At 41.7% G+C, this 16,714-nt stretch overlaps 1 protein-coding gene across 1 annotated transcript in view; it reads right to left on the bottom strand.

Annotated features, from left to right (window-relative positions):
- Positions 1-16,714, bottom strand: part of LOC137188634 (diacylglycerol kinase theta) — a 31,683-nt gene that overhangs the window by 10,054 nt on the left and 4,915 nt on the right. The window contains exons 2-16 of the mRNA XM_067598210.1: positions 15,309-15,388; positions 13,486-13,585; positions 10,043-10,128; positions 8,153-8,278; positions 7,169-7,322; positions 5,551-5,619; positions 5,289-5,389; positions 3,250-3,464; positions 2,982-3,072; positions 2,507-2,561; positions 2,156-2,217; positions 1,777-1,927; positions 1,331-1,369; positions 1,070-1,185; positions 234-385 (exon numbers count right to left, since the gene is read on the bottom strand). Coding sequence (XP_067454311.1) covers positions 234-385; positions 1,070-1,185; positions 1,331-1,369; positions 1,777-1,927; positions 2,156-2,217; positions 2,507-2,561; positions 2,982-3,072; positions 3,250-3,464; positions 5,289-5,389; positions 5,551-5,619; positions 7,169-7,322; positions 8,153-8,278; positions 10,043-10,128; positions 13,486-13,585; positions 15,309-15,388 — 1,597 coding nt within the window. The remainder of the gene's footprint in view (positions 1-233; positions 386-1,069; positions 1,186-1,330; positions 1,370-1,776; positions 1,928-2,155; positions 2,218-2,506; positions 2,562-2,981; positions 3,073-3,249; positions 3,465-5,288; positions 5,390-5,550; positions 5,620-7,168; positions 7,323-8,152; positions 8,279-10,042; positions 10,129-13,485; positions 13,586-15,308; positions 15,389-16,714) is intronic.

Here is a 16,714-nt window from a genome sequence, read left to right as displayed (position 1 = left end):
GAAGTTTAACACTTTTAAAACCTTCTCAGGACGCCTGCAGAAACCCTGAGAACCCTGAGAATTATACAACACAAACACTATTATGATCCTCTAGAAGTGCTACGATGTAAGAAAATAATAAAACCTCACATTATCTAAGATATTCTGCATAGATTCAACAAACAACTGGATATGTAAACATGCAGGTGTGAGACTATGATGATCCGTCCTCTGAGTGTTTGGTTGGTTCTCACCCAGCCAGCGGTCCTCCGCTGGAAATGTCAAAGACCTGATGAGGGTTCAGAAGTTTCCTGAAGTTGTAGAGAAGCTCTCGGCCTTTCAGTCCGCCGCTCTTCGGGTTGACAAACACCAGCAGAGGACAGACGTCTTGTCCCAGTTTATTATGCTGAAAGACCACAACAACAATCACTGAACAGGAAACCGAAACGAAACTAAAAATAGTTAAATCTGAACTAAATCAGGCCGCTCAGAGTGAGATCTGGTGTTTGATGGAGACTCCATCACTGCAGTGACTCTTCACTCGTTAAACAGCAGCTAATGATGTCATGTTTGTAGAAGATTTCCCTGTTAAGAGCTTTTGCACAGAAACCTGTCAGCAGATCCTATAACAGCAGTTCTCTGTTGAAAATATAAAATAAAGGTTTTAATCTACAAACTAAATGTTCCAGTTTGAACTTTTTATCAGCTGCTGCAACAACAGACTGACAGCAGGAGTCTCTGCTCCATCAGACCTGCTGACTTCCAGGAATCTGCATTAAATCCTCATGTTTCATTCTGAGTGGCTGACAAACCACTGACCCGCTGTTAGCTTGGTGTTAGCGTAATGTGTCTTTATATTTATTGATATTTGTTTATTTATATATTTCATGTTCATTTCTTCTGATTACAGGGACAGAAATCAGAAGTTTGATGATTGAAAGTAATTTAATGAGCGACGTCACTCGTCTTCTAAGACTGAAGAAGTTCCACATTCACACAGACGACCTTCATCACCACCGTGATGATGGTTTATAGGTTCAGTACAGTAAACAGATTGTTGTGATATGTGTCAGTGTATCATGTTGTTTACCAGGATCTCTGGGATGACGAATGAACTGAGCGTCTTATTGTTGACAGACGTGTCTTTAGCCAACATGTAGATCCTCTCGGCTTCAGTGAAACACGAGATCTGCAACGCCACCGCACCTGAACACACACACACACACACACACACACACACACACACACACGCACACACAGGCATGTATAGGCTGTATTAACTTTGAGCTCAGCAGTGCACACATCCTTAAAAACTACAAAAGGAGGGTTGTTTCCATGACAACCGTCTCACCTTGACTGGCATAGATGTGGCTGATGGTGACCAGGTGACCTGCAGAGAGAGGAGGAGGAGGAGGAGGAGAAGGAGGAGGAGGAAGAGGGGGAGTTATATGAACAGTCCTGCTGTGAACTGACCTCAATAAGAAGCAAACAGAGGAGAGATGTGTTGAGACTCTTCATCCTCATTTATATTTCATCATCAGTGATGCAAGAAGTACTTAACTTAGTCCTGCATGAAAAATCCTCCTACAGTAAAAGTACATAAGTAAGTAGAAGTATAAAGTTAACATACAGTATTTGAGTAGATGTACTTAGTTACTTTCCATCACTGTCTATTATAAACGTGTCATCGTGTGTCTGTATTCATGTGGCACTGAGCTGTTTAATATTTTACATCAGGTTTGTGTGTCATGTGGAGCAGAACTCTGTTTTTTTCAGGTGTATTTGCTGTAGACTCACTCTTGATGGTCAGGTGTTCCTGGATCAGCCGGGTGTACTCGTCTTTGTTCAGCAGGGGGGGCAGTCCTCCGATCAGCAGGCCGACCTGCACCGACCGGTTCCTGTTCTCCACGATGTAGAACCGAGTCTGGTTCATCTGCCGCAGAGACGTCTGAGGAACACAACGACAACAGGTCTGACGTCAGGACAGGAGTCACAGCTCGAACTGAACGTCTAACATAGAGCACTTTTTATGCTGTTTAACCAATAATTCATTTATCTGTTGGTTCATCTAGGTGTGTGTTTATTTACTTCTGCTGTCAGTAAAGTAGTTTAAATCTTAGACTCAAGTAAAATAGAGATAAAAAAATTAGATTTGCTGTGTTGTAGCTCCTCTTACCTTCCTGATCTCCTGCAGTTTGTCCAGGATCTTCTCCTGAGGCGTCAGCGTCTGTCTCTGCACTGAGGACACAGAGAGGAGAGAGGTCACGACCTTCTGACCTCCTGTTCATGATGTCACTACTGTGTTATTATCACACAGACCAGTTAAACTCTGAACGTTCCTCAGTCTGCATTGAAAGCCATGATCGAGGCATTTTGAAGCTTTTTTTTTTTTTTTTTTTTCAAGGGATGTTCATCATCATCATCATCATCATCATCATCATACACGTCACATGTGATGAGTCATCCATTATGAGGATGAGAATAAACTGTTATTAACAGCTCAGACTTGATAATTCTTTAAACGTACCTTGTTTGCTGCTCATGAGAACCTCCAGCAGGTAGAATCTGGACGCGTCTTCATCCTGAAACAACACAAACTGATAAACAGAAGCTCCGACGCAAACTAAACATTCATCCATAAATACATCAGCAGCAATACAAGTATAATATCCATGGAGATGAAATTATTAGGAGATTTAAAAAAAAAAAAAATCAGCAACGAGTTTGATAATCAGTTAATTGTTGAAATGAATTCTTTTTGCAGTGTCTCCAGTGTGAGGATTTGCTGCTTTTTTTTCTCCATTTATTTAAAGTTAATATTTTGTAGACATCAAGTTCAAGTAAAAACATGGAGGAAAGTTTCTCTGTGCTCATCTTAAGAAGACTTAAGGGTCACTCATGATAAACTTTCTTAACAGTATTTCAGCAGATCTCAAAATGTTTTTAGGGCAACGTTAAACAACATTTGCAGGATTTTCCAGCCTGTAGGAGCTCGTCTCTACCTGTCTGTCCAGCTGACTGAGGACCTCAGTGAGGACTGAAGCTGCCGTGCTGTTCTTAGAGACAGAGACGGAGACGAAACCTGCACCCGACCTGAAACCCACAAACATACACACACAGGTAAAAACATTAACAATCTGGAGAAAAAAACAGCACATCTGAGCAAATTAAGGGATCATTTACTGGTAAAATATAAGAAAGAGTCAACGAAATCTAACTTGTGCACTTTGTTCCTTTTACATTTGTAGAATAAAAGATCATCCTGCTGACCTGGGCCAGGCAGCGTACACCTTGATGACCTCAGTGTCTCGGGGTTTGGCCCTCAGCAGCCAGGTGTCACCGCCATCCTTCAGCGAGCTCCTGTTATCCGGACTGCCGTTGCGGTTCAGGATGTCATCACTATGGAGACGCTGCAGACCGCCGATCTCATGAAGCTCAAAGTCCTGTGGTTCGTCAGGGAGGTAGAAGGCTCTGAGTGCCGCATCCTGCAGGACAACAGAGGTACTGTACTGTTAAACACCTGCAGGACAACACGGGTACTGCACTGTTATACACCTGCAGGACAACACGGGTGCTGCACTGTTAGACACCTGCAGGACAACACGGGTACTGCACTGTTAGACACCTGCAGGACAACACGGGTGCTGCACTGTTTGACTCCTGCAGGACAACACGGGTACTGCACTGTTAGACACCTGCAGGACAACACGGGTACTGCACTGTTAGGCTCCTGCAGGACAACACGGGTACTGCACTGTTAGGCTCCTGCAGGACAACACGGGTACTGCACTGTTAGACAACTGCAGGACAACACGGGTACTGCACTGTTATACACCTGCAGGACAACACGGGCACTGCACTGTTTGATTCCTGCAGGACAACACGGGTACTGCACTGTTAGACACCTGCAGGACAACACGGGCACTGCACTGTTTGATTCCTGCAGGACAACACGGGTACTGCACTGTTAGACACCTGCAGGACAACACGGGTACTGCACTTTTAGACACCTGCAGGACAACACGGGTACTGCACTGTTAGACACCTGCAAGACAACACGGGCACTGCACTGTTAGACACCTGCAAGACAACACGGGCACTGCACTGTTAGACACCTGCAGGACAACACGGGTACTGCACTGTTAGACACCTGCAAGACAACATGGGCACTGCACTGTTAGACAACTGCAGGACAACACGGGTACTGCACTGTTATACACCTGCAGGACAACACAGGTACTGCACTGTTATACACCTGCAGGACAACACAGGTACTGCACTGTTAGGCTCCTGCAGGACAACACGGGTACTGCACTGTTTGACTCCTGCAGGACAACACGGGTACTGCACTGTTAGACTCCTGCAGGACAACACGGGTACTGCACTGTTAGGCTCCTGCAGGACAACACGGGTACTGCACTGTTATACACCTGCAGGACAACACAGGTACTGCACTGTTTGACTCCTGCAGGACAACACAGGTACTGCATTGTTTGACTCCTGCTGGACAACACAGGTACTGCACTGTTATACACATGCAAGACAACACAGGTACTGCACTGTTTGACTCCTGCAGGACAACACAGGTACTGCACTGTTTGACTCCTGCAGGACAACACAGGTACTGCACTGTTAGACACCTGCAGGACGATGCGGGTACTGCACTGTTTGACTCCTGCAGGACAACACGGGTACTGCATTGTTTGACTCCTGCTGGACAACACAGGTACTGCACTGTTATACACATGCAAGACAACACAGGTACTGCACTGTAAGACTCCTGCAGGACAACATGTTTACTGCACTGTTGGGAAACACAGGACGACGCAGGTACTGCACTGTTATACACCTGCAGGACGACGCGGGTACTGCACTGTTAGACAGAGCACTGAACTGTTTTTATCTGAATGAGATGTAGAAAATTCAGCATATTCACAAAGCTTAAAATTGAGCTTAAGCACAACATATGGAATATTTTCTAAAACCAGTTATTTAGTCTGAACTTTTGGACATTTTGCTGCTTTGATAATTAAATTCTGCATAAAACCTAAACTTAAACCTGTTTTACCTGATTTTATTTTAAAAGACAGATACATATATAACTTACTTAGGATTTTTCTACTAAGTATTTTTTCTACCGTACACCCCATATGGGCTCTGTAGGTGGTAGTAGTAATAGTGGTGGTAGTAGTAGTAGTAGTAGTATTAATAGTGGTAGTAGTAGTAGTAGTAGTAGTAGTAGTAGTAGTAGTAGTGGTAAAAATAGAAGTGGCAGTGTGTAAAATGTTTTGAAGAAACAGATTTCTCACCACCACTTCCTCATTTCTGGTGGCTCTTGAGATGGAGACCAGTCGGAAGTTTCCACGCTTGGCTGCATCATCACCGTCAAAAACCTTGAGAAACTGTTTACCTGTGAGACAGAACACACACACACACACAAACACACACACACACACATATAAAGATTGGTATCTTTGGGTTCTGTGAGTTTGAACAAAGTTTGGACAAACAACATAAGTTTGTAACGTTTTAGCGACAGGTCAGTGTGAAAGATTCGGCGTGTGAACTGACCGGAGTCTGAAGCAGCCGGCTGACCGTCTTTTGACACCGCAGCGGATGGATCGACGTCATCCGAGTTATCTGATAAAAACACAGTAAGAAAGTCAGTCAGAGAGATAACAGCAGATATTTAAGACTCAAGAACTTCCTGATGGTTTAGAATCACGATGCAGTAGGTTTAGGACAGAGTTGGGCTTAAAAGCTTTAAAATACGCTGCTAAAACAATGTGCAGATGGACTTGAAATTGTCAGACTTTGTTATTTTTGGTGAATTTCTGTCAGTTTTAAAGGGCTGGAATTGTGGAAAACAATAAATAAGGAAAGTTTAGTTTAAGTTAAGTTAAGTTTCGAGTTTAGGAACATCGAGAAGTTAAATTGGTTGAGTCACTGCAGTCCTGTTAAAATCTATATCATGGTTCTTTTAACCTAATATCTTCTTAATTGTCTTATATAGCCTTGAATATAGTTTTCCTCTCAGTTTCAGTTTCTAAATTCTTGGAAATGGTGTCTTTTCTTTGTGCATAAAAAACAAACAGCTGCTTTCACTTTCTAATAGTTTTTAAGAGATGAAAACTGTCTTGTTTTTACATTTTTTTTAGAGACTTAAAGGACAAGTTCACAAAAATCACAAAAAAATACATTTTCCCGCCTGCTCTCTGCTGCATCGAATCATTAACCTCTAAAAATGTATTTGTTGTGGCTTTGAGGTCATCCCCAAAAGAAACTAAAGCTGTGAGTGTGTGAAAAACTTTACAGCAATGAAACAATGTTCAACTTACTCTGAAATGATCAACTAACCTCACTGTTGACTTTAAAACAAGAACTGTTGTTTTAGATAGTATATTTACTTAAGTCACTCAATGCTACTTTATATTTCCACTCCACTACATTTCAGAGGGAAATATTGTACTTTCTACTCCACTACATTTATTTGACAGCTTTAGTTATTTATCAGATAAAGATTTTACTTGAAGACAAGCTTCTAAATTATGCTGCATTATTTAAGATTAAACCAGCAGTTTAATAGAAGCAAAACTCACAAAAACTTCACAAAAATGCAAAGATGAGAGAAAAAAACATTTGGATGCAGTTTCAACTGCATCCAAATGTATGTTTTTTTCTTCTTTCCTGCACAAATGATCATCTCCCAGTCAGATTTATCTTGTGACTCCTGAAGATCAAATAACTATAAATGACTGCTTATGCACTGATTCATCAGTATTAATAATGTACTTTATCAGATGTATTTGATGTAGTCGCAGCCTCATTTCCTGTTACTTTTAGTACCTCAAGTAAATTTACCTGGTCGCACTTGTGTACTTTTACTTTTCATGCAGGACTTTTACTTGTAATGGAGTATTTTTACATTTACTTAAGAAAAGGATCTGAGTACTTCGTCCACGGCTGGAATCAACAGATATTACACATCAAGCGGGACAGACACAGTCACCATTATCAACATCACGATTTTGTGAAAAACATCCTTTAGTTTCACAGCTCAGATCAGAGTGAAGCGTCAGGAAATGAAACGAGTGTTTCTGCTTCACACACAGTTTGTGTGAGCAGCAGCAGAGAGGATGTGGTTTGGAGGTGTGTGTGTGTGTGTGCGTGCGTGTGTGTGCATGTGTACCCAGGTCTTGGCTGCAGCTCTCGGTGATGCGGTAGCAGTGCATCTTGCTGAAGTTTCTGGAGTCGAGGCGGACGCAGGCCGGATGCAGCAGCATGCAGCGCAGACGTCCCATAGTGCACTCTGGTGGCACGCTGAGGTAACACGACACATGGCTCTGCAGAGACGACACAGACAGCATGAAGAAATATCAAAAACACACACACAATGACATTTTTTTGAGGCTGATATTGATATTTGAGAGTTTATTTATCAGCTGACAAGCCAAAATTCTACTGTTAAGATTTCCTGCACAGATTTATCTGAAGCTGTTGATGAAACCAAATAATCTAATCTCTATTTGCAAGTAATCAAATTTAAAAGCAGGTGACACAGTGAATCTGAAGGTGCATTAAAGGACAGTTCACACTTTTTCCAGTGTGTCTTAAACCAACAGTCAGGAGCCCAAATGAACATTAAAGCTGTTGTTCTTGCTGTAATCATTCCTCCTGTTCATATTGACCATTAGAAGATCCTTCATAATGACCTTACAATGGAAGTGATGGAGAACAAAAATGTATTTCAAAGTTTATCTGAAGCTAATATGAAGCTTCAGCGTCTAAATGAGTCAAATCAAGTAGATATCTTTCAACGTTACAGTCTTTTTAGTGCCAAAGTTCCTCTTTTTGTTACTATACTTCCACCTGCAGCTCAACAGGGAAACACTGTCCGAGGAAACACAAAGAGGGAATTTGATGCTAAAAAGACTGTAAATGTGTCAGATATCCACTTGATATGACTAACTCAGACTGATGAAGCTGAATAGAAGCTTCACACAGACTTTTAAATGACTGTGTGGACACACTGTGGGTTTTGGCCTCCATCACAATGATTACAGACACCTGACTGCTGGTTTAACACACTGACTGAACTCGTCCTTTACTACCAGCCTGCACTGTAGGATCGTCACGTGGAGCTGTGTGGTTGTGGTTCTCAGCTGGTTCTTACCGTGATGCCGCACCACTCACACCTCATCCCCGCCAGGACGTCAGATGAACCACGGGAACGCCGACAAACCTCACACCTCGCCGCCGACGCTAGGTTATCCTCCCTCCAGTGGTGGTGGAACGTATCCTGCAACGACACAAAGTAGATCCTGTTCAGGCTTATTCATATAAGTAGATTTCTGCCACATTAAACACTGTGGATGAACTGTGTGTGTCGCCATAAGTCCACCACATGAAGATGGAGGGAAGAGACAGGAAGCTGCAGGACGAAGGCCGTCACGCCTGATTCACAGATCAATGACTGAACGAATATATCGGCTGAATTTTGATGACCGCTTCCTGTCAGCTATCGAGCTATTAGTCCATCTCTGACGTCTGCTGCTGGTTTCCTGTTGATGGCCGAACTGGTTTTCAGCTCCATGCTATTGATTTTAATCAACAGCTATATGACCGATCAATCCACACACACAGTAAACCTCTTCATTCACTCTGCTCCACTTGTTCTCACAAGGAGTCTTTGATTAAAGAGTGTGTGACGGCGGCAGGTGTCGGGCGATCAGTCAGACTGAACTCTGATCAATAACACTCAATCAAGTTAGTCATTAATCTGACACCAACACACACACACACACACAGTGTCCAGTCAGCTTCAGTTCCTACTGTAGATCACTGTTACTAGTAGAAACCCCGACAGTGACACTGTGTCTAAACGCCCACACACACTATTTATAATCCAGTTTGATCTGTGCAGACGTTGTTCGCTGTCGTCTAATCGTTGCTTTGTGCTGTGCAGATGTTTTAATCACTTTAGATGTTTAGATTCTTTTCCATAAAGCAGCAGCATCAGTGAGGCGTCTGATCGTCTGCAGCCGGAGTCATAATGAACTATCATCAGTGTCTGATCTCCACATCATGGAGTCATTCTGGGATTAACATGAAGAGACAGAAGCAGCAGAAGAAGAACTGTGGCGACTTCTCTGAGATGCTGCCGAGAACCTGAAACACTGAGAACTGCTGCTGATTTAAAGACAACAAATGTTGATTTACTTTAACTTCCTGCTGTTTACTTAAGTACAATGTTGAGGTTCTTGTACTTTACTTGAGTATTTCCATGTGATGCTACTTTCTACATTTCAGAGGGAAATATTGTACTTTCTACTCCACTACATTTATTTGACAGCTTTAGTTACTTTTCAGATGCAGATTTGACACAATGGATAATATAACAAGCTTGTAAAGATGAAACCAGCGTCTCTGACGTCTCATATATGCAACAGACGTCAGAGTCTCGCTTATCACCAGAACATCAGCTTCTCTCCAATCAGAGGCAGAACATGTGACCATATGATCGTTAAGTCATTTTATTCCTAAACACTGTATGTGCTGTTTTTAGTGATACAACCATTTCTGAGCTGTATCAAATGTTTTTTATTGATTATTTAGATATAATGTGGGAACTTGCTATTGTTGCCTTTACATTTAAAGGACTTTATCACACTATTGTTTTGCATTATGATGTAATGTTTACGTGTGTGGACAACAGAAAGAGTAGTTGCTACCTTGGTATTGGCTACCGGGGATCCAAATAAATAAATAAATAAAAATAAATAAAATGACATCACGTTTAGGGAAGCGCAGAACTGAATTTTCAAATCCAAGCAGACAGAAATAAGCTAATTCTGAGCAGAAAAAGCAGTTTGTTTGGTTTTTTTACACACAATATGTGTATTGTTGAAAAAAATCACCATCATACACCAACAACAGACATCTGTGATCATGTGTACAGTGTAAAACAACAACAACAACAACATCTTAGTGTGTAGTTACTCATTAAAGATCTACAGTTGTAACTCAGTCTATACCTTCAGTTTCAGAACACGTCAGGACTCACCTGCTCCAGAGTCCCGTCCAGGTGACAACTGCGACAGTCGGCGCAGCTGAAGACGGCGCAGTCAGTGTGGACCTGCAGCTCACACACTGACACACACACACACACACACACACACACACACACACACGTTATAGCCAGTTATTCAGTTATTTACTGTGACTCATAACTAAAACACAGCGCTGCAGTAGCTGTCAGACAGGAACGTAACGTCTTATATTACACTGCTGTTATATCGCTGACATGTAATCTGACTCACAGCTTGTGTCTGGAATGTGAGGTCAGAGGTCACAGGTTCAGCCACAAGTCACAACAAACATCTGCTCAGGAACTTTACAGCCTGTACGGCACAATTTTACACATTTCAGCATCTCATTATAGATAAAACTTGACTTCTGCACACTGAGTATGTTATTAATAAAACCTTCTAGTTTCATTTTAGTTCACAGTTGAATTATTTAACATAATAACAGCCTGTGAACAATCTAAACACAGTGATACTTATTTATACTTTTAGAGAATAAATATAGTAAATAGAAGGTAAAAATAAGTCATTTACTAATTTTTTGAGCAGGATTTTTTTGATATTTTCCCTCCTGACCCCTGCAGGTGTCTATACTCTACTTCCTGTTGTCTGTCTAGTCTAAACTCACTGTCACTGCTCTGTTTCCTGTAAATTATCTCTGACTCGCTGCAGGACAGCAGCTGACCTTCAGTAAAAACACTCAGCAGCAGCAGCTCAACGTCTTTCCATGTAAATGAACAAACTTTCAGGAAGTCAGAGAGAAAATGCAAATTTGGTCTTTGTTTTCAACCAACCAGCTGCTTGTATTTGAATATTTTGAGGCAACAAAAATTACACAGATTAATTTTCCTTTCATCCTTTAAATGTGGTGCATCACACTGTTACTAAATGTGAAAGCTCAGTTCAGCCGTACACCTGCTCTGTCTTCAATTAATTATTAAACAATACTGTAGATAAGGTGCTCCACTGCAAATAGCATGCAGCTATCGTGCTAATCTCGACCACCCGGCTGTGTTAAGAACATAGATTAACGTGGACAAATGTGTGCAGGTGTTCATGATACTGAGAGTTTGATAACTGTGGTTTGATTCTATTCAGTCGTTTTCTCTGCAGGAAAAGCCGACAATGATCCTTCCTGAATCAAAGCATCATCATGTTTTGATTCAGAGAGGAGGCTCTACAATGAAATTAGATTTTACCCATTTTAAATAGTAAATGAAATTGTGGTTAATGTTTATTTTGCAGCGGGCCGCCATGAATAAATGACTGTATGGGAAACCCTGGATTAAAATTAAATGGATTAAGAGAACGCTAAGCTAAAAAGGTCTTAAAATATCTTTTAAAGGTGTTGCGATGCTCTCAGCTCCTCTGGCAGACTGTTCCTGCAGCAAGGACCACAGACACTAATTGTCGCCTCCCTGTAGTTCTTTGTCCTCACCTGGGGAGCGACTAAAAGGCCGTTCTCAGCTCATTTACACCTTTAACTAACGACGTCTCAGTGCTGCGGCGAGGACGGAAGCCAGATTGAAACTCTCAAATGAAATTTAGGTAATCATTTAGCTGTTTAAATACTAATTTCTCGAGACTTTTACTTAAAAAAGAAAGGTTCAGATTACTTTTCTTCACACTAGCAGTTCTAGACAAGTAAACAGTCTTAAAGAAGGTGTTGGGATGTGGCAACGCGAGCAGGTGGAGGGTTTTAGTTGCTTTACTTCATTCCTGAGCATTTCTTCATCAACACCAGCAAAATCATTCATAGCAGTCTCAGACAGAGGGAAAGAGTCTAAAGACAGGAGCTGACACACATTCTGTACAACAAGGATTACAAGCATGTGCTGTTTTCATTCTTCTGCAGTTTCTCTACTACTATCTTTTTGTGTAACAGAGAAAAGCAGGAACATGTTGAAACTGTAAAAAAAATATCTGTTAAATGATCAGTTTTCACATCACTTGTGCAAGAAAATATTTTAATTAACCTTACAAGCCGCCAACATGAACTAGAAGTTCACAAAGTGCAGGTTCCCAGTGTTCCCAGTGTGTCTTATAAACCAGCAGTCAGGTGTCCATATGAACAGTGAAAGAGGTTTTCCTCGCTGTAATCATTCCTCCTGTTCATACTGGATATTAAAAGAGCCTTCAAATGTGCTTTCAATGCATTTAAAAGTCTCTGTGAAGCTTATATGAGGCTTCAGCAGTCTGAGTTAGTCATATCAAGTGGATATCTGACACATTTACAGTCTTTCAAGGTTCTGTTCTTGGTAATATTATCCGGAAACACTCCATAAATGTTCATCGCTATGCAGATGATACCCAAATATATTTATCAATAGAGCCAGATGAATCCAATCAGTTAACTAGACTCCAAGCATGCCTTAAGGACATAAAGACCTGGATGACCTGCAATTTTCTGCCACTAAAATCAGACAAAACTGAAGTTATTGTGTTTGGCCCTAAACACCTTAGAAACACATTATCTAATGATATAGCTACTCTGGATGGCATTACCCTGGCCTCCAGCACCACTGTAAGGAATCTGGGAGTTATCTTTGATCAGGATATGTCCTTTAACTCCCAAATTTCAAGGACTGCCTTTTTTCAGCTATGTAATATTGCAAAAATCAGGCACATCCTGTCCCAAAAAGATGCAGAAAAACTAGTCCTCACATTTGTTACTTCTAGGCTGGATTATTGCAGTTCCTTATTATCAGGCTGCCCTAACAAGTCTCTAAAGACTCTTCAGCTGGTCCTGAATGCAACTGCATGTGTACTGACTAAAACTAGAAAAATAGATCACACAGTCTTCATACAGGTACAGTCTTGCTGGCAGCCTCGGAGTTGTTGTATTTTTTTGGTGGCGCTAGGCTAGCAGTGCTAAGCTAGGCTACTCTGGATGGCATTACCCTGGCCTCCAGCACCACCATAAAGAATCTGGGTGTTATCTTTGATCAGGATATGTCCTTCAACTCCCACATAAAACAAATTTCAAGGACTGCCTTTTTTCCCCAACCCCTCACTCCCCACCCTCTTCTCTCTCTCTCAACTCGACCGGTCAAAGCAGATGTCCGCACACCTAGAGTCCGGTTCTGCTTGAGGTTTCTTCCCGTTAAAGGGGAGATTTTCCTTACTGCTGTCGCCAAGTGCTGCTCATGGCGGGAATGTGAAAAGTGCCCTGAGATGACTTTTGTTGTGATTTGGTGCTATATAAATAAAATCGACTTGAATTGAATTTTTAGCATCAAATTCCCTCTTTGTGTTTCCTCAGACAGTGTTTCCTGTTGAGCTGCGGTGGAAGTATAGTAACAAAAAGAGGGACTTTGCCACTATAGTGTGACATTGTAATAGTGTTTTTTCCTGCGGTGATAATACACTTGACAGTAGATGTTAGTTAAATTGGTCTACTGGGTGACGGTACTGGTCTGACCTTCACAGCGCAGCGCCGTGCTTCCCTCCGTTTGCTTCCTGCAGACGCAGCAGAAACGTTTCTTCTGACCAGCTGGACTGAAGCAGTGAGCCACCGGGACCTGCAGGCGGCAGCACATGTTGACACGTTAGCATGACGACGTTCGGTGAAATAAGATAAAAAAACAAAACACTTTCCTTTTGCTAATCTTGAGATGGAAACATGCCGACAGCGACACGTCGGCCACAAAACCCCATAAAAGACCCGTTTTTACACCGTATTAGTTCACATTTAGTCAAACAGTCTCCGATAAAGTCATGTGAACCATCTGTCTGCAGTGTAACATGACGTGCAGACGACTATCACTGATCACTGATTACTGAAGAAAACTTAAATGTGATGATTCTAAGGTTCTGCAGCCTCTTTAATCTCTGGTTTCTACATGGATTTATGAGGTTTATTGGCAATCAGAGATAATGAAATACTCAGGAAGTGAAAGTCGCACTGAATGACATCAATATGTGTTTCATGTCCGTGTTCAGTTATGACTCTGAGAAGGATTTTTGACTCTTCTTCACCTCACGCAGTATCTCTGCCTCACCTTCAGCTCTGAGGAAGTTTTTGTTCCTGTTGAATGCTCCTGTCCAGACCAGATCCTGTCATTTCCCCGTGGTTAAAGGGGACATATTCTGCTTTTTTGTGATTTTCTGTTATATGTCGGATGTTAAACATGGTCAAAGTTCCCAAACTTGAGGTAAACATATGTAGAAATGCTGCCTGCAAGACAAAAGCGAGGGCTTCAGCTGCCCAAAGGCTTTTTAACTTTCTCGATGAAATGACGTCAGCTTGTCACAAGCCCATAAATGTGTAATCTTTGTGGCTAAGGTGGTTGCTAAGGTGTTTCCATGTGTTGTTCACTCTCATATTTCAGATGTGATTCAGCTCCAACATGTACAGAGAATTGAGAAGTTGACATTTGGAGTAAAGAAGGAGAAAAAGAAGTGAAATCCTGCTACTATAGTTTGTTTACGTAGCCTCCGGAGTCAGAGGAAGCTTCCTGAAGCTGACCAATCAGAACAGAGTGGGCTCATCAGGAGGCGGGGCCTTAAAGAGACAGAAGCTAAAACGGCCTGTTTCAGACAGAGGCTGAACTGAGGGGCTGCATAAAGTAGAAGTAGAAGATAGATAAGGAGTTTTTAACTGGAAATCATACAAAGATATTCCAGTAGAGCCCCAGAATATAAATATAGAGCTGGAAATGTGCAGAATATGTCACTTTTAAAATGCCATCCTGAACCATGAGTACATCACGGAGGTGCACAAAGAGTATTTCGTTCCCTTTGTGATGTTCATCCTGCCTGAATGAGGCTTAAAACTGACAAAATGACGATTTAAATCAATAACTATCCGATCAAAAAATAAGTTGACAAGAGTTGACATTTGATGTCAGTTTGAAGCACCTGAAAGTTTTTGATTCTCGCTGTTACGGACACAGCAGATAACAGATTTATCAATCACATGGTTCATTTGCTTTGTGGTAATTAATCATAGCAGCTGGAGTCCTGATCAGTAAACAATTCCCTGAGTGTCACGTTCCCAACAGAAATCCTGTTTATTATAACGTCTTGATGCAGGAATTTTCCCCGAGAACAGGTGAGGAAAAAAAAACACCTGGAAGATAAGTCAACTCATTCCATTCCTGCCTGTCTATGTTTATCGCTGGTGTATTGATCAGTGCAGTTTGTCAGGCTCTGTGATCAGTGCTGTGCTGATCAATAAACATCATGTCGGGGTTGTGCAGAGTTTCACTGATGCAGCAGCAGCAGCAGCTGTTTGTTACTCACCCGGACCAGAGACGGAGCCATGCAGGAACAAGCTGAACGCAGCGTCTTCAGGCATTTCTCATGACACATGAAGTTACACACTGAGGAGGAGACAGAGAACAGACCCATCAGCAAGGCACCGACACCGTCAGGGGTGGAGGTTCAAATCCCTACAGACCCGAACACACAACTGGCACGCAGCTGCTCTCTGACTTCAAAACACATTTCAAAAAACTTTCTCAAGACATCTTTTTGCTCAGCGTTTCCCACAAGAGGAACTGCTGCTGATCAGATGTCAAGAGTCACCTCATCACTAACTTCTGCTAAAGTTAAAGCCACGTTACTAGAGCTGCAATGAGCAACCAGTCAGCTGCCAACTATTAAACTGATGCATCATTTTGAGTCATTCTTTAAAAAAAACATCCAAATTCTCTGATTCCGTCGTCTTGGACTTTGGGAAACACTGATCCACATATTTCATCGTTTATGGACCAAACAACTAATCAGTTATGAAAGTAATCATTAGTTGTAGCCCTACACTTACTGTAACTGCTCTAAAATGCATTGCTAAAAAAACGTAATAACTTAAGCATTGTTATTGCAACATAAAATGACTCCATGATAAAAGAGATCATCCATATGGCCCTCCTAATACATAATGAACTTTATTATTCTTAAAGAAATCTACTTTTTTCTGGTGCAGGAAGTAAAGCACCTCTCACTCTTCTTCTATTATAACACGCTGTGAATACCGAGAAGTCACACATATCAACATTTGATCTCCTCTCAACTCTGCTATTTAAAGAATGTCTTCGTTCTCATCTAAACAAAAGGAGGAAACACTGCAGAGTTCAGATTAAATGACCTGATGAATTCAGGGTTTCCCACACAGAGACTCGTCTTAATAAAGAACTATAATACTATGCGACACCACATGAAAAAAAAAACCCAGAGAGAGAGTGTGGGCTAAATGAAGGTGTGGATGCGTCTCTGCCTCGCCCGCCCTGCCTGCGTTGCTCAACTGACATTTAGTTTGTGGTGTTTTTGTCTGTTCTGTCACACTATGGTAAACCACATGCTCACTCCGGCCAGTTTCACTCTCTGAGCTCATCAACAAACACTCTGCAGTCAAACACTTTTGTGTCTGTTTCAGCTCAGCGTCATCATCATCATCATCATCATCATCATCTCAAAAAAAACTCTTGGACAGAGGAGATCAGTCAGGTTTTTCCTGTCCAGGAGCTCCAAACACGCCGTCATCATTACGCCTGTTATTCAATCACAGTGACTCAGCAATGACTCGGCCGGCTGCTGAGACTTCAGAGAGACACGTTTTAGTGTTTTATTCAATTCACACAATGTTATTTGACAGCAGTTTTGATAATAAATGAATTTCTAGTCTTTTATCATGCAAAAAGTGCCGTGTC

This window comes from Thunnus thynnus, chromosome 9 (assembly GCF_963924715.1).
Source record: "Thunnus thynnus chromosome 9, fThuThy2.1, whole genome shotgun sequence".
In the NCBI taxonomy this organism is placed as follows: Eukaryota; Metazoa; Chordata; class Actinopteri; order Scombriformes; family Scombridae; genus Thunnus; species Thunnus thynnus.
The sequence above is the reverse complement of the archived record's forward strand: the minus strand, read 5'-3'. Positions and strand labels throughout refer to the sequence as shown.